This window comes from Bombina bombina, chromosome 12 (genome assembly GCF_027579735.1).
Source record: "Bombina bombina isolate aBomBom1 chromosome 12, aBomBom1.pri, whole genome shotgun sequence".
In the NCBI taxonomy this organism is placed as follows: domain Eukaryota; kingdom Metazoa; phylum Chordata; class Amphibia; order Anura; family Bombinatoridae; genus Bombina; species Bombina bombina.
Window position 1 is genome coordinate 77,515,254 of NC_069510.1, and position 21,462 is coordinate 77,536,715.

The following is a 21,462-nucleotide window of genomic DNA, read 5'->3' on the forward strand; positions in this document are numbered from 1 at the left end:
GCAGGAGTGATCCTCCGCCCATTGAATTATTTTGGTCACCTCTTTCATCGCCAGGGAACTCCTTGTTCCCCCCTGATGATTGATATATGCAACGGTCGTCATGTTGTCTGATTGGAACCTTATGAATTTGGCCTTTGCTAGTTGAGGCCAAGCTCTGAGAGCATTGAATATCGCTCTCAGTTCCAGAATGTTTATCGGGAGAAGAGACTCTTCCCGAGACCATAGACCCTGAGCTTTCAGGGATTCCCAGACCGCGCCCCAGCCCACTAGACTGGCGTCGGTCGTGACAATGACCCACTCTGGTCTGCGGAAGCTCATTCCCTGGGACAGATTGTCCAGGGTCAGCCACCAACGGAGTGAATCTCTGGTCTTTTGATCTACTTGAATCATCGGAGACAAGTCTGTATAATCCCCATTCCACTGTTTGAGCATGCACAGTTGTAATGGTCTTAGATGAATTCGTGCAAAAGGAACTATGTCCATTGTTGCAACCATCAATCCTATTACTTCCATGCACTGCGCTATGGAAGGACGAGGAACAGAATGAAGTACTTGACAAGAGCTTAGACTCTTGTCGACGGGGACAGAGAACTTTTTTCTTTGTTCACCTTCCATCCGTGAGATCTGAGAAAGGCTAGGACGATGTCCGTATGAGCCTTTGCTATTGACAGGGACGACGCTTGTATTAGGATGTCGTCCAAGTAAGGTACTACTGCAATGCCCCTTGGTCTTAGAACCGCTAGAAGGGACCCTAGTACCTTTGTGAAAATCCTTGGAGCAGTGGCTAATCCGAATGGAAGTGCCACAAACTGGTAATGCTTGTCCAGAAAAGCGAACCTTAGGAACTGATGATGTTCCTTGTGGATAGGAATATGTAGGTACGCATCCTTTAAATCCACGGTAGTCATAAATTGACTTTCCTGGATGGTGGGTAGGATCGTTCGAATAGTTTCCATTTTGAACGATGGTACCCTGAGAAATTTGTTTAGGATCTTCAAATCCAAAATTGGTCTGAATGTTCCCTCTTTTTTGGGAACTACGAACAAATTGGAATAAAATCCCATTCCTTGTTCCCTTATTGGAACTGGATGTATCACTCCCATCTTTAACAGGTCTTCTACACAATGTAAGAATGCCTGTCTCTTTATTTTGTTTGAGGATAAGTGAGACCTGTGGAACCTTCCCCTTGGGGGTAGTTCCTTGAATTCCAGGAGATAACCTTGAGAAACTATTTCTAGCGCCCAAGGATCCTGAACATCTCTTGCCCAAGCCTGAGCAAAGAGAGAGAGTCTGCCCCCCACTAGATCCGGTCCCGGATCGGGGGCTATCCCTTCATGCTGTTTTGGTAGCAGTGGTAGGCTTCTTGGCCTGCTTACCCTTGTTCCAGCCTTGTATTGGTTTCCAGGCTGGTTTGGGCTGTGAGGCATTACCCTCTTACTTAGAGGATGCAGAATTAGAGGCTGGTCCGTTTCTGCGAAAGGGACGAAAATTAGGCTTATTTTTAGCCTTAAAAGACCTATCCTGTGGGAGGGCGTGGCCCTTTCCCCCAGTGATGTCTGAAATAATCTCTTTCAATTCTGGTCCAAATAATGTTTTACCTTTGAAAGGGATGTTAAGCAATTTTGTCTTGGAAGACACATCCGCTGACCAAGACTTTAGCCAAAGCGATCTGCGCGCCACGATAGCAAACCCTGAATTTTTCGCAGCTAATCTAGCTAATTGCAAAGCGGCATCTAAAACAAAAGAGTTAGCCAATTTAAGTGCGTGAACTCTGTCCATAACCTCCTCATATGGAGTTTCTCTACTGAGCAACTTTTCTAGTTCCTCGAACCAGAAACACGCTGCCGTAGTGACAGGAACAATGCATGAAATTGGTTGTAGAAGGTAACCTTGCTGTACAAAAATCTTTTTAAGCAAACCTTCTAATTTTTTATCCATAGGATCTTTAAAAGCACAACTATCTTCGATAGGAATAGTAGTGCGTTTGTTTAGAGTAGAAACCGCCCCCTCGACCTTGGGGACTGTCTGCCATAAGTCCTTTCTGGGGTCGACTATAGGAAATAATTTCTTAAATATAGGGGGGGGAACAAAAGGTATGCCGGGCTTTTCCCACTCTTTATTTACTATGTCCGCCACCCGCTTGGGTATAGGAAAAGCGTCGGGGGGCACCGGAACCTCTAGGAACTTGTCCATCTTACATAATTTCTCTGGAATGACCAAATTGTCACAATCATCCAGAGTAGATAACACCTCCTTAAGCAGTGCGCGGAGATGTTCTAATTTAAATTTAAATGTCACAACATCAGGTTCAGCTTGATGAGAAATTTTTCCTGAATCTGAGATTTCTCCATCAGACAAAACCTCCCTCATGGCCCCTTCAGATTGGTGTGAGGGTATGTCAGAACAATTATCATCAGCGCCCTCTTGCTCTTCAGTGTTTAAAACAGAGCAATCGCGCTTTCTCTGATAAGTAGGCATTTTGGATAAAAGATTTGCTATGGAGTTATCCATTATAGCCGTTAATTGTTGCATGGTAATAAGTATTGGCGCACTAGATGTACTAGGGGCCTCCTGTATGGGCAAAACTGGTGTAGACACAGTAGGGGATGATGTAGTATCATGTTTACTCCCCTCATTTGAGGAATCATCTTGGGCAATATCATTATCTGTGGCATTACTGTCCTTACTTTGTTTGGACGCTATGGCACAATTATCACATAAATTTAAATGGGGAGACACATTGGCTTTCATACATATAGAACATAGCTTATCTGAAGGTACAGACATGTTAAACAGGCTTAAACTTGTCAACAAAGCACAAAAAACGTTTTAAAATAAAACCGTTACTGTCTCTTTAAATTTCAAACTGAAAACACTTTATTACTGAATATGTGAAAAAGTATGAAGGAATTGTTCAAAAATTACCAAAATTTCACCACAGTGTCTTAAAGCATTAAAAGTATTGCACACCAAATTTCAGAGCTTTAACCCTTAAAATAACGGAACCGGAGCCGTTTTTAAATTTAACCCCTATACAGTCCCAGCTATAGTCTTTGCTGAGACCCAACCAAGCCCAAAGGGGAATATGATACCAAATGACGCCTTCTAGAAGCTTTTTTAGTGATTCTTAGATCCTCACACATGCCTCTGCATGCCCTGCTCTCCAAAAACAACTGCGCAGTAATGGCGCGAAAATGAGGCTCAGTCTATAACTAGAAAGGCCCCCTGACTAAAAAAGGTGTCCAACACAGTGCCTGCCGTTTTTTAAACGTTCCCCAAGATTATAAATGCCAATTGTTAGCTAGAATCTGAATAATATGCCCCAATAAAGCAATCGATTTAGCCCATAAAAATGTCTACCAGTTTTTTAGCCCTTTTTAACCCCATTATTCTTTTATGTTTGACTAAGAAAATGGCTTACCGGTCCACATGAGGGGAAATGACAGCCTTCCAGCATTACTCAGTCTTGTTAGAAATATGGCTAGTCATACCTTAAGCAGAAAAGTCTGCTAACTGTTTCCCCCAACTGAAGTTACTTCATCTCAACAGTCCTATGTGAAAACAGCAATCGATTTTAGTTACTGTCTGCTAAAATCATCTTCCTCTTTCAAACAGAAATCTTCATCCTTTTCTGTTTCAGAGTAAATAGTACATACCAGCACTATTTTAAAATAACAAACACTTGATAGAAGAATAAAAACTACATTAAAACACCAAAAAACTCTTAACCATCTCCGTGGAGATATTGCCTGTGCAACGGCAAAGAGAATGACTGGGGTGGGCGGAGCCTAGGAGGGACTATATGGCCAGCTTTGCTGGGACTCTTTGCCATTTCCTGTTGGGGAAGAGAATATCCCACAAGTAAGGATGACGCCGTGGACCGGACACACCAATGTTGGAGAAACGCCTAATTGATGTTGCTAACTGCTATGCACTAATTTTTGATAATTTATTCCTGAATGCAGCATTATTTAGATTTGCTATGATATAAAATAAAAACAATATTAAAAATGACTGTGCAATAAGGTGTTTCCCAATGGCTAAACATAAACAAAGAGCGGTGGATTAGTGGGTGTGGTGTGGCCGGGTAGTGGGTGGGATCAGAAGTGGCGAGTGACATTTTGCCCTTGCTATATATAAAGATATGTATATATTTATATATTTTTATATATATATATATATATATATATATATACACACAGTATATATAATATATTTACATGCAAGGTTTAAATAAATATATTTACCCGTGGGTCATTGATTCCAGTTATTCTTTCCTCCGGCCTGTCCAGCACCAGGAAGGCAGCTAGGTTAGCAGTGTAGGAAGCTACAATGATCATAGCAAATCCAGCCCACACCATACCAAGGATTCGAGCTGAAAAACTTCTTGGTGCCCCTAAAAAAAAATGTACATTTATTACAGTTCATATTAATACTGTCTAAGTTCTGTTTATGAGATGTTGCAGATATATTATTTGGACAATATATCGAATTAATGTGCTGTGATATAATTTATTGACAAGCCTAACTTGAAAGAAATGGAATCTAGGGCAACATTTGAAAATAACCCCCACTGCGTAACAATGTTCACCCTATATTTATTTATTTATTTATTTATAAAATATTTTACCAGGAAGGATACATTGAGATTTCTCTCGTTTTCAAGTATGTCCTGGGATCACAAAACATTGCATTGATACAATAGGGTACAATAAAATACAAAAACAATAATAAAAATACACATTATATGCAAACATTTAACATAGAGCAGGTATGAAATATTTAACCATGACAGGAGCATTCTGTTTTGAGATATGTATAGAGGGATCTCTTAAAGGATTTTAGGCTTGGGGAAGTTTTTAAAGTGTGAGGGAGGTCATTCCATAATTGTGGCGCTCTGTAGGAAAAGGAGGATCGAGCTGCTTTTTTTTTGTATTGAGGCAAGCTAAATATACAAATATAATCAAACATACATATTCATGTTCATGCATAAGAGCCAGAGATGTTGGACTGTAATGTCCCCATGGAATCATATCATGGACTACAATAATCCCCACTAATGGGTTCAGATTAAAGTGAATGTAAAGTTGAATGAGTGCCCGTTTTTTAAAAATATTATTAAAAACATGGGCACTTTCATTCATTAAACTTAACATTACAGCATTTTTTTAAATACTTACCTTTATCTTTAGCAAAACCAGAATGGCGATCCCCCACCCACTTCTCGTGATGTACTTAGCACAGCATCGATGAAACTGTCTTCCTCCAATCGCTGTGTGGCCTCACAAGCTAGACACCTCGGGGTGCACGCCATGATTGGAGGAAGTGGGTTTCGTCATTGCTGTGCTAAGTACAGAGGAGCTGCGGGCACACTTTAAGTTATGATTAGGATTAAAATGAATAGGGCTTTGTATAGATTCGTTATGTGCACTCTAATAAATCTGGAGGTTAAATTAGCCGAATGCCATATAGACTGCAGCCATTTTCGGTATTTGTTTCACTAATAAATTCCGAACAACGTATATATGCATATCCGTAATAATTAATGTGTGGGGTTCGCTGACAAAGTAGCCTAAAGTCACTAAAATACATTTGTGAAACTTAAATCTTGCTAAAAAAAACTAATGCAACATTGTGTAATATCCATTCCCAGGATTAAATGCAACACTTCTGTTTTCTTGTTTTTTGCTGTCACATTCTTACCTGAATGGTATCTGTCCCTTTAATTTCCTCTATAGAAGATTAATCCTTGACCACTAGAGGGCTGATCATTTTGTGATTCCTGCTTGCTTACACCTGTCTGGCTGCTCAACTATAAATGGGCTGTCCCTACCCCCATTCAGGCGCTCTGAAAGTATGTTGTTTTATCTGTATCCAGTCTGTCTGTTTCTGGGAGTCTCTCCAAATCTGTGAGGCCTGTATGCTGCATTTCTAACTTGTAAATCTTGTAAGATGCAATTCAACCTGTGAGGTTTGTAAGCTGCAATCCAAGTACCTGTGTATCCTTCTGCCTGTTATACAAGTCAGTACTGTGCAGTGTTAATTCAAGACGGTGTCCTGTTATTCATGCCAGTACTGTGAAGTGTTAATTCAAGTCTGTGTCCTGTTATACAAGCCAGTCAATACTGTGAAGTATTAATTTAAGTCTGGGGACTCTGCTACCTGTGATATTAACAAATACTGCAGAGTACTTGAGTATCCTGTTACATTGCTATTGCACATACCTGAGTATCCTATTACATTGCTATTCCAAGGAACTGTGTATCCTGCCTGTGTATCCTGTTGCATTGCTAATCCAAGTACCTGAGTTTCCTGTTACCTTGCTATTGCACATACCTGAGTTTCCTGTTACCTTGCTATTGCACATACCTGAGTTTCCTGTTACCTTGCTATTGCACATACCTGGGTTTCCTGTTACATTGCTATTGCACATACCTGAGTTTCCTGTTACATTGCTATTGCACATACCTGGGTTTCCTGTTACATTGCTATTGCACATACCTGGGTTTCCTGTTACATTGCTATTGCACATACCTGAGTTTCCTGTTACATTGCTGTGTATCCTGCCTGTGTATCCTGTTGCATTGCTAATCCAAGTACCTGAGTTTCCTGTTACATTGCTATTGCACATACCTGAGTTTCCTGTTACATTGCTATTGCACATACCTGGGTTTCCTATTACATTGCTATTGCACATACCTGAGTTTCCTGTTACATTGCTGTGTATCCTGCCTGTGTATCCTGTTGCATTGCTAATCCAAGTACCTGAGTTTCCTGTTGCATTGCTATTGCACATACCTGAGTTTCCTGTTACATTGCTATTGCACATACCTGAGTTTCCTGTTACATTGCTATTGCACATACCTGGGTTTCCTGTTACATTGCTATTGCACATACCTGAGTTTCCTGTTACATTGCTATTGCACATACCTGGATTTCCTGTTACATTGCTATTGCACATACCTGGGTTTCCTGTTACATTGCTATTGCACATACCTGAGTTTCCTGTTACATTGCTATTGCACATACCTGGGTTTCCTGTTACATTGCTATTGCACATACCTGAGTTTCCTGTTACATTGCTATTGCACATACCTGGGTTTCCTGTTACATTGCTATTGCACATACCTGGGTTTCCTGTTACATTGCTATTGCACATACCTGAGTTTCCTGTTACATTGCTATTGCACATACCTGAGTATCCTGTTACATTGCTACAGCACATACCTGAGTCTTCTGTTACATTGCTATTCTACGTACCTGCGTATCCTGCCTGTATATCCTGTTGCATTGCTAATCCAAGTACCTGAGTTTCCTGTTACATTGCTATTCCAAGGATCTGTGTATCCTGCCTGTGTATCCTGTTGCATTGCTAATCCAAGTACCTGAGTTTCCTGTTACATTGCTATTCCAAGGACCTGTGTATCATGCCTGTGTATCCTGTTACATTGCTATAACCAAGTACCTGAAGAATCTTGTTTCTTTGAACTTTACCTTTGCTTGATATCAGTCTGTTCTTACTTTGTTTATCTGCAATAAAGAATCTTTGTTCTTCTGCATAATTATGCCTATGCGAAATTCTTCTAAGATGAAAGCGGCTGTTTTGATTTCTGAACCAAAAAGCACCACATCTGAGCTCCAACCTGAACACCCCCCAAACATGACACATTGTAACTAGAAAAATGTGCAATTCAAAGATATGTAACCTCCACTCCTCACATTATAATCAATAGAGTACCATCTATCTTCTAACAAGAGTCCTCTTAGCGCTCCACTGTGAAGGATATTTCACTGTATTTAAACATTAGCAAGGTACTGTAATATATGGGAACCAATATCAAACTACTTCCTGTTACACAGCAGCATTCAGAATACTGAGACAATGGCCTAGGTTCACCAAAAGCCATCAATAGACATATCCAAGGAGCACCGGAATAGGAGTTAAAATTCAACTTTTATTAATAACCCTTAGTTACAAACGGGGTAAAACATAAACACCTGGGTTAAAACAGTGAAGTTCAGAGCAGGTAAATAAACAGACTGACGCGTTTCGACTTGCGTTCACCAAAACTCATCAGTGGAACTAATGTTTTGTGAAAAAAACTTGCAGCAACTCAAAGCCCCCATCACATCTGCGAGTTGCAAGTTTTTAAAAACGGTTGAGCCGCATCTATTTTGTGGCCATTCACCTATCTTCCCATTGAGTGAAGAATACCAGCATCACAAAAAAAACACTTTAAAAATGTTAAAAAACAAATTCATTGAAGAAAATAAACTCATTCTAATAAAAAGAAGTCCCCTCTAACATATGCAAAAAAAGAAAAGGAGATAACATTGTTAGCCTTGAAATAGCGACACACAACTGTGGTGAAACGAGCTGTAATAACATTTTTATCAATTCGACATAATGGGCCTACAAGTAAGTGAAAAGCCGGACCATGACTCTAGAACATCCCGGAATGCTCACGACCAGCCCCTAGTTCGCATCTACGAGTCGTCAAGACACCTTTGCATCTATCAAGGGATGCAACATTACCATTATAAAGCAGACAAGCAAATATTTTACCATTACAAATATTTACATAAACCATTGAGTATTTACAAAGCACTGCAGTTGTCATTATTGTGTCTCTGAGTTTCTAGCAGTTCGTGTTTGATGTGACATCATGTATTGAGCACCTGATGGAAATATAGATGTTAATGGCCATTACCAGATTGTGGAGAGTATAGGTGAAACGATGCTCAATACATTTCGAACACAAACTAGTCTTTGTGAGGGCCCTTTGGCAACCTCATATGCATCTATAAATTTAGCCCCTATACTGTTATCTCACCTTCTCCAATACCCGAGTTCAACAGCACGCCCCATGAGAACCACATAGCTGAAGACAATGTCAGGGCATCCTCCTCTTCTTCCTCGCTATTAACTTTAAAACGACCAAATGGACTGAAAGAGAACACATATATAATCAGTAAGTTTCGTATCACAAAAATATATATTAAAGGGACATGTCTCTTTTAATTCTGCTACAATAAACATGTCTAATGTTATTTGTGCTTACAGTGATTATTTCATAGATGCACTCACCTGAAGCGATCCAACAGATATAACATGACAGCAACCACATGCACGGACAGCCCTACAAGAAGCCACAGTGTGCTTTGAAATGGCTGCATAAATGAATCCAGTGTGCTCCTCGGAATTTCCTAACACACAGAAAGACAGGTAAGTAAATGTGCAGCTCATATGATCTCAACAAGAAATAACAACTGCATTGTGATGGGGCAGAAATAAAAAATTAAGGAGCTAGTGATTTCTTATCATTTTACATCATTGATCTGAAACTCTATACATGTATAGATGATCTTGTAACAAATTATTCCCACAACTTCACATTTGGCATTTTCTTTACTATCAAGTCAAATATCTATACATAGGATGCTTCTGCACTCTTGCTAGTCCGGTTAGTATAAAGATCACTGACAGGCAGGCTTTAAAAAGACAAACATTCCTTTATTGCTTAAAACCAAGGCAATCAACAGCAAAATAAAATCTTTCCGCAATGAAGGTCACCGAGGAACCATGCATACGCGGATCATGCAGGTTCACCGCACTTGTTCACTGCTAGAGTGCGGAAGCATCCTATGTATTTATGTCACTTCCTGGTGTATTGGGCAGATTACGATGCTTCCTGCAACGGAGGTGTGGTCCTATCGGGAGCTAGCCAGATGTGTCTGGGCTGAAGAAACGCTACAAGGAGTCCCTGCAAGTGGGCAGTAAGCGCACCAGTTTGTGTATGTTTACTTAAGTCAAATATCTACCCAGTGGTATTGGGTACATTGCTGACAAAAAAAAAATATAATTTATGCTTACCTGATAAATTCATTTCTCCTGTAGTGTAGTCAGTCCACGGGTCATCCATTACTTATGGGATTATATCTCCTCCCTAACAGGAAGTGCAAGAGGATCACCCAAGCAGAGCTGCCATATAGCTCCTCCCCTCTACGTCATACCCAGTCATTCGACCGAAACCAAACGAGAAAGGAGAAAACTATAGAGTGCAGTGGTGACTGGAGTTTAATTTAAAATTTAGACCTGCCGTAAAAAACAGGGCGGGCCGTGGACTGACTACACTACAGGAGAAATGAATTTATCAGGTAAGCATAAATTATATTTTCTCCTGTTAAGTGTAGTCAGTCCACGGGTCATCCATTACTTATGGGATACCAATACCAAAGCTAAAAGTACACGGATGACGGGAGGGACAGGCAGGATCTTTACACGGAAGGAACCACTGCCTGTAGAACCTTTCTCCCAAAAACAGCCTCCGAAGAAGCAAAAGTGTCAAATTTGTAAAATTTTGAAAAAGTGTGAAGTGAAGACCAAGTTGCAGCCTTGCAAATCTGTTCAACAGAGGCCTCATTCTTAAAGGCCCAAGTGGAAGCCACAGCTCTAGTAGAATGAGCTGTAATCCTTTCAGGAGGCTGCTGTCCAGCAGTCTCATAGGCTAAACGTATTATGCTACGAAGCCAAAAAGAGAGAGAGGTAGCCGAAGCTTTTTGACCTCTCCTCTGTCCAGAATAAACGACAAACAGGGAAGAAGTTTGATGAAAATCTTTAGTTGCCTGCAAATAAAATTTCAGGGCACGGACGACGTCCAGATTGTGCAGAAGTCGTTCCTTCTTTGAAGAAGGGTTAGGGCACAATGATGGAACAACAATCTCTTGATTGATATTCTTGTTAGTGACTACCTGAGGTAAGAACCCAGGTTTAGTACGCAGAACTACCTTGTCTGAATGAAAAATCAGATAAGGAGAATCACAATGTAAGGCCGATAACTCAGAGACTCTTCGAGCCGAGGAAATAGCCATTAAAAACAGAACTTTCCAAGATAACAGCTTGATATCAATGGAATGAAGGGGTTCAAACGGAACACCTTGCAGAACGTTAAGAACTAAGTTTAAGCTCCACGGCGGAGCAACAGTCTTAAACACAGGCTTAATCCTAGCCAAAGCCTGACAAAAAGCCTGAACGTCTGGAACTTCTGCCAGACGTTTGTGTAAAAGGATAGACAGAGCTGAAATCTGTCCCTTTAACGAACTAGCAGATAAAGCCTTTTCTAAACCTTCTTGTAGAAAAGACAATATCCTAGGAATCCTAACCTTACTCCATGAGTAACTCTTGGATTCGCACCAATATAAGTATTTACGCCATATTTTATGTTAAATTTTCCTGGTAACAGGTTTCCTAGCCTGTATTAAGGTATCAATCACTGACTCCGAGAATCCCCGCTTTGATAGAATCAAGCGTTCAATCTCCATGCAGTCAGCCTCAGAGAAATTAGATTTGGATGTTTGAAAGGACCCTGAATCAGAAGGTCCTGTCTCAGAGGCAGAGACCATGGTGGACAGGACGACATGTCCACTAGATCTGCATACCAGGTCCTGCGTGGCCACGCAGGCGCTATTAGAATCATCGATGCTCTCTCCTGTTTGATCCTGGCAATCAATCGAGGAAGCATCGGGAAGGGTGGAAACACATAAGCCATGTTGAAGACCCAAGGTGCTGTCAGAGCATCTATCAGTACCGCTCCCGGGTCCCTGGACCTGGATCCGTAACAAGGAAGCTTGGCGTTCTGGCGAGACGCCATGAGATCCAGATCTGGTTTGCCCCAATGATGAAGCAGTTGGGCAAACACCTCCGGATGAAGTTCCCACTCCCCCGGATGAAAGGTCTGGCGACTTAGAAAATCCTCTTCCCAGTTCTCCACGCCTGGGATGTGGATCGCTGACAGGTGGCAAGAGTGAGACTCTGCCCAGCGAATTATCTTTGAGACTTCCATCATCGCTAGGGAACTCCTTGTTCCTCCTTGATGGTTGATGTAAGCCACAGTCGTGATGTTGTCCGACTGAAACCTGATGAACCTCAGAGTTGCTAACTGAGGCCAAGCCAGAAGAGCATTGAAAATTGCTCTTAATTCCAGAATGTTTATTGGAAGGAGTCTCTCCTCCTGAGTCCATGATCCCTGAGCCTTCAGGGAATTCCAGACTGCGCCCCAACCTAGAAGGCTGGCGTCTGTTGTTACAATCGTCCAATTTGGCCTGCGGAAGGGCATCCCCTTGGACAGATGTGGCCGAGAAAGCCACCATAGAAGAGAATCTCTGGTCTCTAGATCCAGATTTAGCAGAGGGGACAAATCTGAGTAATCCCCATTCCACTGACTTAGCATGCACAATTGCAGCGGTCTGAGATGCAGGCGCGCAAAAGGTACTATGTCCATTGCCGCTACCATTAAGCCGATTACCTCCATGCACTGAGCCACTGACGGGTGTTGAATGGAATGAAGGACACGGCAAGCATTTAGAAGTTTTGATAACCTGTCCTCCGTCAGGTAAATTTTCATTTCTACAGAATCTATAAGAGTCCCTAAGAAGGGAACTCTTGTGAGTGGCAATAGAGAACTCTTTTCTACGTTCACCTTCCACCCATGCGACCTTAGAAATGCCAGAACTAACTCTGTATGAGACTTGGCAGTTTGGAAACTTGACGCTTGTATCAGAATGTCGTCTAGGTACGGAGCTACCGCTATGCCTCGCGGTCTTAGTACCGCCAGAAGAGAGCCCAGAACCTTTGTAAAGATTCTTGGAGCCGTAGCTAACCCGAAGGGAAGAGCTACAAACTGGTAATGCCTGTTTAGGAAGGCAAATCTTAGATACCGGTAATGATCCTTGTGAATCGGTATGTGAAGGTAGGCATCCTTTAAATCCACTGTGGTCATGTACTGACCCTCTTGGATCATGGGTAAGATGGTTCGAATAGTTTCCATTTTGAACGATGGAACTCTTAGGAATTTGTTTAGGATCTTTAAGTCCAAGATTGGTCTGAAGGTTCCCTCTTTTTTGGGAACCACAAACAGATTTGAATAGAATCCTTGTCCGTGTTCCGACCGCGGAACTGGGTGGATCACTCCCATTAGTAAGAGGTCTTGTACACAGCGTAGAAACGCCTCTTTCTTTATCTGGTTTGCTGATAACCTTGAAAGATGAAATCTCCCTTGTGGAGGAGAAGCTTTGAAGTCCAGAAGATATCCCTGAGATATGATCTCCAACGCCCAGGGATCCTGGACATCTCTTGCCCAAGCCTGGGCGAAGAGAGAAAGTCTGCCCCCCACTAGATCCGTTTCCAGATCGGGGGCCCTCACTTCATGCTGTCTTAGGGGCAGCAGCAGGTTTTCTGGCCTGCTTGCCCTTGTTCCAGGACTGGTTAGGTTTCCAGCCCTGCCTGTAGCGAGCAACAGTTCCTTCCTGTCTTGGAGCGGAGGAAGTTGATGCTGCTCCTGCCTTGAAGTTATGAAAGGCACGAAAATTAGACTGTTTAGCCCTTGGTTTGGCCCTGTTTTGAGGCAGGGCATGGCCCTTACCTCCAGTAATGTCAGCGATAATTTCTTTCAAACCGGGCCCGAATAATGTCTGCCCTTTGAAAGGAATATTAAGCAATTTAGATTTAGAAGTCACATCAGCTGACCAGGATTTAAGCCACAGCGCTCTACGCGCTTGAATGGCGAATCCAGAGTTCTTAGCCGTAAGTTTGGTTAAGTGTACTACAGCATCAGAAATAAATGAATTAGCTAGCTTAAGGGCTTTAAGCTTGTTCATAATCTCATCCAATGGAGCTGTGCTAAGGGTCTCTTCCAGAGACTCAAACCAGAATGCCGCCGCAGCAGTGACAGGCGCAATGCATGCAAGGGGTTGTAATATAAAACCTTGTTGAACAAACATTTTCTTAAGGTAACCCTCTAACTTTTTATCCATTGGATCTGAAAAAGCACAGCTATCCTCCACCGGGATAGTGGTGCGCTTAGCGAGAGTAGAAACTGCTCCCTCCACCTTAGGGACCGTCTGCCATAAGTCCCGTGTGGTGGCGTCTATTGGAAACATTTTTCTAAATATAGGAGGGGGTGAAAAAGGCACACCGGGTCTATCCCACTCCTTGTTAACAATTTCTGTAAGCCTTTTAGGTATAGGAAAAACGTCAGTACACGCCGGTACCGCAAAATATTTATCCAGCCTACATACTTTCTCTGGAATTGCAACCGTGTTACAATCATTCAGAGCCGCTAAAACCTCCCCTAGTAATACACGGAGGTTCTCAAGCTTAAATTTAAAATTTGAAATGTCTGAATCCAGTTTACTTGGATCAGATCCGTCACCCACAGAATGAAGCTCTCCGTCCTCATGTTCTGCAAATTGTGACGCAGTATCAGACATGGCTCTATTATTATCAGCGCACTCTGTTCTTATTCCAGAGTGATCTCGTTTACCTCTAAATTCTGGCAATTTAGATAGTACTTCAGTCATAACATTAGCCATGTCTTGCAAAGTGATTTGTATGGGCCGCCCTGATGTACTTGGCGCCACAATATCACGCACCTCCTGAGCGGGAGGCGAAGGTACTGACACGTGAGGAGAGTTAGTCGGCATAACTTCTCCCTCGTTGTCTGGTGATAAGTTTGACTTTTATTCAAAGTAACATCTATACATTGAGTGCACAAATTTCTATTGGGCTCCACATTGGCCTTTAAACATATTGAACAAACAGCTTCATCTGTGTCAGACATGTTTAAACAGACTAGCAATAATACTAGCAAGCTTGGAAAAAAACTTTTAAATAAATTTACAAGCTATATAAAAAACGCTACTGCGCCTTTAAGAAACATAAAAATGTGACACAGTTGAATTAACGATGAACCAAATATGTTAAAACAACCAAATTTTAACAGAAAATGTATAAAGTTAGCAGAGAATTGCACCCACAAGCAAAAGGATGATTAACCCCTTAATACCCAAAACGGATAACAGTTGAAATAATAAACGTTTTTTATCACAGTCAAACACACTGTCACAGATCTGCTGTGACTGATTACCTCCCTCAAAACTAGTTTTGGAGACCCCTGGGCTCTGTAGAGACGTCCTGGATCATGGAGGAAGAAATAGGAAGACTGTGACTAAATTTTTACTGCGCAATAAAGCGCTAAAATAGGCCCCTCCCACTCATATTACAACAGTGGGGAAGCTCAGTAAACTGTTTTTATTCAGAAACAAACGACAGCCATGTGGTAAAAATCATGCCCATAAAGTTTTATCACCAAGTACCTCAGAAAAAACGATTAACATGCCAGTAAACGTTTTAAAAATGAAAATTATGAAGTGTTATTAATAAGCCTGCTGCTAGTCGCTTTCACTGCAGTGTAGGCTCAAATATTACTTTAATATAGACAGTATTTTCTTAGTGAAATTCCATTCCCCAGAAATACCTCAGAGTATACATACATATATATCAGCCTGATACCAGTCGCTACTACTGCATTTAAGGCTGCACTTACATTACATCGGTATTAGCAGTATTTTCTCAGTCAATTCCATTCCTTAGAAAATAATTTACTGCACATACCTCCTTGAAGGTGGGCCCTGCATGCTATCCCCTGTTCTGAAGTTACCTCACTCCTCAGAATGGCCGAGAACAGCAAGTGGATCTTAGTTACGACCGCTAAGATCATAGACAAAACTCAGGTAGATTCTTCTTCTAATGCTGCCTGAGAAGAAACAACACACTCCGGTGCCGTTTAAAATAACAAACTTTTGATTGAAGAAATAAAAACTAAGTTTAACACACCACAGTCCTCTCACACGTCCTATCTATTAGTTAGGTGCAAGAGAATGACTGGGTATGACGTAGAGGGGAGGAGCTATATGTCAGCTCTGCTTGGGTGATCCTCTTGCACTTCCTGTTAGGGAGGAGATATAATCCCATAAGTAATGGATGACCCGTGGACTGACTACACTTAACAGGAGAAAGAAGGAACTCTCCTATATTTCATACACCTGTAGCTGTAAAGGTATGAGGCATTCTGATTTAGTGTCATTTTTTTGCATAACTTATACTTTCTCTGTTACGGGTTTTGGCTTATTTTATTTTGTTATATGGTATGCTGATATTTAAAAATATCTATATATATCACTTGAGCGACAGGCAGGTCCTTCCACCAAACAACCATTACCCATAAGTATTAGGACCAAGACTTAGGGTAAATGTGTCCTAAAGTGCTTACCAACCACTGCAATCAGCCATAGCATGGACAATAGCATAGGCGACTGCCTGGGACCACAAATGGATGAGGCCTTCTTGAGAACTGTGAAACATGGAGCATGTTGGTGGCTGTGAGGTGAAGTTGGGCAGACGTGAGGCGCCGCACACACGGCGGCAAACATACAACCCACCTTGAATGTAAAGCACACAGGACCAACACAGCAACCCAATCTCACACGTGGCCTCTCAAGCTCTTCATGGGCCATGACACACTACAAGGCCTACTTAACGGACTGGCACCCAGTAAGTAGCACACTACAGTGTCTCTATAGTGCAGACTAAACAGGCCTCAGATTCAAGTCACTTAGGAAGCTTGTCTTATACACAGATTATAACTCTAGCAGAGACAACCCCCAGTATGAATAATATGTTTATTACAATGACCATGGCTTCACACAATCTACTGACTTCAACATCAAAAGACAAAGGCCCTGCTGCTACCTCATTGAACAAACTGCCCCCTAAACATTAAAGAAAGCCATGGTCCCCAGTGGGATCAAAGAGACTCAAGGCACACGATTACAGCACAAGCAGAAATCCACACTGCACCCATTTATCAGTTCTGAATGTTATTCTATTAATAAATATATCTGGGGACCCATAATACATGTTCTAATAAGGATTTTGGATAGAGGTCAGATGGCCAACATTTATTTACCCAGATATAATCCAACGGACACCAGGTGGAAAAATTATTGTTTTCACTGTTCTTTCTATTGATTGTAAAAAGTCCTTGTCTCCTAACACCTGCTATTTAACACTGTCATCTGTTCTCTGTTTAATTAAATTGTTTTTATTATTGTTCAAAATTAACACACTAGTTTCCAACGTTTCTACTTTTAGTTCCCATTATACTTGGTATATGCAATTTATTGACACATTTAACTCTTTAACCTATACTCTGCAGAGCATCACTCTCACATTAGACACTCACAAAGTCACACTTTATACTCCCTTCAAAGAATTCACAACACTCTCACTCCATATTGAACATTCAGTTGCAAAATGTCAAAGGCCTCAAAAGCCCACACAATCACAGGAAACACATTTTCCAAGCCAAAGCACCTAAATACTTCCACCCCAATTACCCAACGCACTTCCATAGCTCACACCCCACAAGTAAGGGACATGGAGTTAGCATATATCTACGCAAGAAACTGCCCATTTAGATACTATATGCTGACAGGGAAGGAAGATACATTGGCATATTCGGCACTCTTTATGGTAAACCAATAATACTGGTTAACATATATGCCCTGAACAACAAACAATCAGCATTTTTTTTTAATTATATATATATATAAAAACTAGCAAGCTAACCAAAAGAATATTGATACTGGGTGGTGACTTCAATTTGCTTCTAAACCCAGTAATGGATAGTTCTAATCCAACTATCTGAATATCTCAGAAAACCCATAAACTTATTTGGTCCTCACTCAAAGCTTTAAAACTTCATAAAACTTGGATACATCTCCACCCAAACACGCATAATTACACCTTTGTCTCTAATCCAGCACAATCTTATTCTAGGCTAGATTACTTAATGTTAGATCACTTAGCTTATACTTACTCACATCAGCCTGTATTGCCCCGACAGCCTGGACTTATCATGCAGGAATTCTTTGCACCATTCAATGGCCAACACTCCCACTTCACCGTATGATATGGCGAATGGATGAATCAATTCTATCTGACCCACAACACTCCCATCAAATAGAATCTGCACTACAGGAATGTTTACAACTTAATACTGCAGCAGATTCTTCGCCACAAGTAATTTGGAAAACACACAAATGCTTTATAAGAGGATAATTAAAATGATGGCGCATAAGTGTAAATTAGAAAGTGAGACATTTCCTTAGACTAAATAATGGCCATAAACTAAACCCTAACGACAAAACCGTATTGTCATATTTTCAGGCTTCAGGACAAAATAAACAATATTCTTTCCTTAACAGCCCAGGCACAAACACTACACTTTCAGCAAAGGTTATTTAAAGATGGCAATAGAGCAGGCAAACTATTGACTAATGAAAGAAGAGAGGTATGAGGCTAACTCAAACACTCCAAAGACAGTCCTTATAATTAGTATCCTTTATTTGTAGTGTTCCAACATTATTTTGCTGTTTGCTTTGCAGGGAGAGTACACAAAAAATATATTAAATAAGCAGTGGTATAAAAGGATCTGAGAAATCAGTTCTTCAGATTACTTATAATAGGCTAGGTTACAAGTGGAGCGCTAGTTTATCATCCGCCCATAAATGGGTAAATTCGCCATTACAGGTAGCTAGTTATTGCTACCATAAGCTTGCGGTAGCAAATAGCGTTCAGAAAATAAACCAGAGGTCAGAACTCTGGTTTATTTTCAAAATAACCCCCAATTGCCCCCAAAATAAAGAATATTCTTTTTTTTATTTTTTAAAAAAAGTAGCATTTCTTAATAAAAAAAATGCAAAAAGCAGTTCTGAGGGGTTAAAGTTAGCGGGTGCGGGGTGTTAGAAATAAAAAACAGCACTGAAAAGTGCCTTTACATTGCCATCTATTGGAACTGTGTGTTCGCTGTAAATATATATGTATGTGCTTATATACATATATATTTATGTGTTAATATGTGTATATACACATATAAACACATAAATATGTATCTATATATTGATATACATATATATTTACAATCTGCCGCCCATCTGCAGCCGGACAGATAGCTCAGCATGCTAAGGCACTGTGGCTGAGCTCTGTAGCAACCCAAGGGTTGCAGGTTTGATCCCCGGCGAGATCCACTCAGCCTTTCATCCTTCCGAGGTCGATAAAAACAAAATTTATGCTTACCTGATAAATTTATTTCTCTTGTGGTGTATCCAGTCCATGGATTCATCCATTACTTGTGGGATATTCTCCTTCCCAACAGGAAGCTGCAAGAGGATCACCCACAGCAGAGCTGTCTATATAGCTCCTCCCCTAACTGCCACCTCCCAGTCATTCGACCGAAGACAAGCAAGAGAAAGGAGAAACTATAGGGTGCAGTGGTGACTGTAGTTTAAAAATTAAAAAACACCTGCCTTAAAATGACAGGGCAGGCCGTGGACTAGATACACCACAAGAGAAATAAATTTATCAGGTAAGCATAAATTTTGTTTTCTCTTGTAAGGTGTATCCAGTCCACGGATTCATCCATTACTTGTGGGATACCAATACCAAAGCTATAGGACACGGATGAAGGGAGGGACAAGGCAGGCGCTTAAACGGAAGGCACCACTGCCTGTAAGACCTTTCTCCCAAAAATAGCCTCAGAAGAAGCAAAAGTATCAAATTTGTAGAATTTAGAAAAAGTATGAAGCGAAGACCAAGTCGCCGCCTTACAAATCTGTTCAACAGAAGCCTCATTTTTAAAGGCCCATGTGGAAGCCACCGCTCTAGTGGAATGAGCTGTAATTCTTACAGGAGGCTGCTGGCCAGCAGTCTCATAAGCTAAGCGGATTATACTTTTTAACCAAAAAGAAAGAGAAGTTGCTGAAGCCTTTTGCCCTTTACTCTGTCCAGAGTAGACAACAAACAATGCAGATGTTTGACGAAAATCTTTAGTAGCTTGTAAATAAAACTTTAAAGCACGAACCACGTCAAGATTGTGTAATAGACGTTCCTTCTTTGAAGAAGGATTAGGACACAGTGACGGAACAACAATCTCTTGATTGATATTCTTATTGGATACCACCTTAGGAAGAAACCCAGGTTTGGTACGCAAAAACTACCTTATCTGCATGGAAGATCAGATAAGGGGAATCACACTGCAAGGCAGATAACCCTGAAACTCTTCGAGCCGAAGAGATAGCTACCAAGAACAGAACTTTCCAAGATAAAAGCTTTATATCTATGGAATGCAGAGGTTCAAACGGAACCCCTTGAAGAACTTTAAGAACTAAATTTAAACTCCATGGCGGAGCAACAAGTTTAAACACAGGCTTGATTCTAACTAAAGCCTGACAAAACGCCTGAACGTCTGGAACATCCGCCAGACGCTTGTGCAAAAGAATAGACAGAGCAGAAATCTGTCCCTTTAAGGAACTAGCTGACAATCCCTTCTCCAATCCTTCTTGGAGAAAAGACAATATCCTGGGAATCCTGACTTTACTCCATGAGTAACCCTTGGATTCACACCAATGAAGATATTTACACCATATCTTATGATAGATTTTCCTGGTGACAGGCTTTCGAGCCTGAATTAAGGCATCAATGACCAACTAGTAAAAAACACGTTTTGACAAAATCAAGCGTTCAATCTCCAAGCAGTCAGACGCAGAGAAATTAGATTTGGATGTTTGAAGGGACCTTGAAGTAGAAGGTCCTGCCTCAGCGGCAGAGTCCAAGGTGGAAAGGATGACATGTCCACCAGATCTGCGTACCAAGTCCTGCATGGCCACGTTGAAAGACCAAGGCGCTGCTAGAGCATCTATCAGCGCTGCCTTGGGATCCCTGGACCTGAACCCGTAACAAGGAAGCTTGGCGTTCTGACGAGACGCCATGAGATCCAGTTCTGGTTTTCCCCAAAGTTGAATCAACTGTGCAAACCCCTCCGGATGGAGTTCCCACTCCCCCGGATGAAAAGTCTGTCGACTTAGAAAATCCGCCTCCCAGTTCTCTACTCCTGGGATATGGATAGCTGATAGATAGCAAGAGTGAACCTCTGCCCATAGAATTATTTTTGAAACCTCCAACATTGCTAGGGAACTCCTTGTTCCCCCTTGATGGTTGATGTAAGCTACAGTCGTGATGTTGTCCGACTGAAATCTGATGAACCTGACCGTAGCTAGCTGAGGCCAAGCCTGAAGAGCATTGAATATCGCTCTTAGTTCCAGAATGTTTATCGGAAGGAGTGTCTCCTCCTGAGTCCACAAGCCCTGAGCCTTCAGGGAGTTCCAGACTGCACCCCAGCCCAGAAGGCTGGCATCTGTCGTTACTATTGTCCAATCTGGCCTGCGGAAGGTCATACCTTTGGACAGATGGACCCGAGATAACCACCAGAGAAGAGAATCCCTGGTCTCTTGATCCAGATTTAGTAGAGGGGACAAATCTGTGTAATCCCCATTCCACTGACTGAGCATGCAGAGTTGCAGCGGTCTGAGATGTAGGCGGGCAAACGGCACTATGTCCATTGCCGCTACCATTAAGCCGATTACTTCCATACACTGAGCCACTGAAGGGCGAGAAGTAGAATAAAGAACATGGCAGGAATTTAGAAGTTTTGACAACCTGGCCTCTGGTAAATCTTCATTTCTACAGAATCTATCAGAGTTCCTAGGAAGAAAACTCTTGTGAGA

At 41.5% G+C, this 21,462-nt stretch overlaps 1 protein-coding gene across 3 annotated transcripts in view; it reads right to left on the bottom strand.

The window, feature by feature from the left end:
• Nucleotides 1–21,462, bottom strand: part of LOC128643047 (glutamate receptor ionotropic, NMDA 1-like) — a 382,985-nt gene that overhangs the window by 103,758 nt on the left and 257,765 nt on the right. For all 3 annotated transcript variants that reach the window (XM_053695973.1, XM_053695975.1, XM_053695972.1), the window contains 3 exons: nt 9,089–9,207; nt 8,835–8,947; nt 4,248–4,396 (listed from right to left, as the gene is read on the bottom strand). In XM_053695973.1, coding sequence (XP_053551948.1) covers nt 4,248–4,396; nt 8,835–8,947; nt 9,089–9,207 — 381 coding nt within the window. The remainder of the gene's footprint in view (nt 1–4,247; nt 4,397–8,834; nt 8,948–9,088; nt 9,208–21,462) is intronic.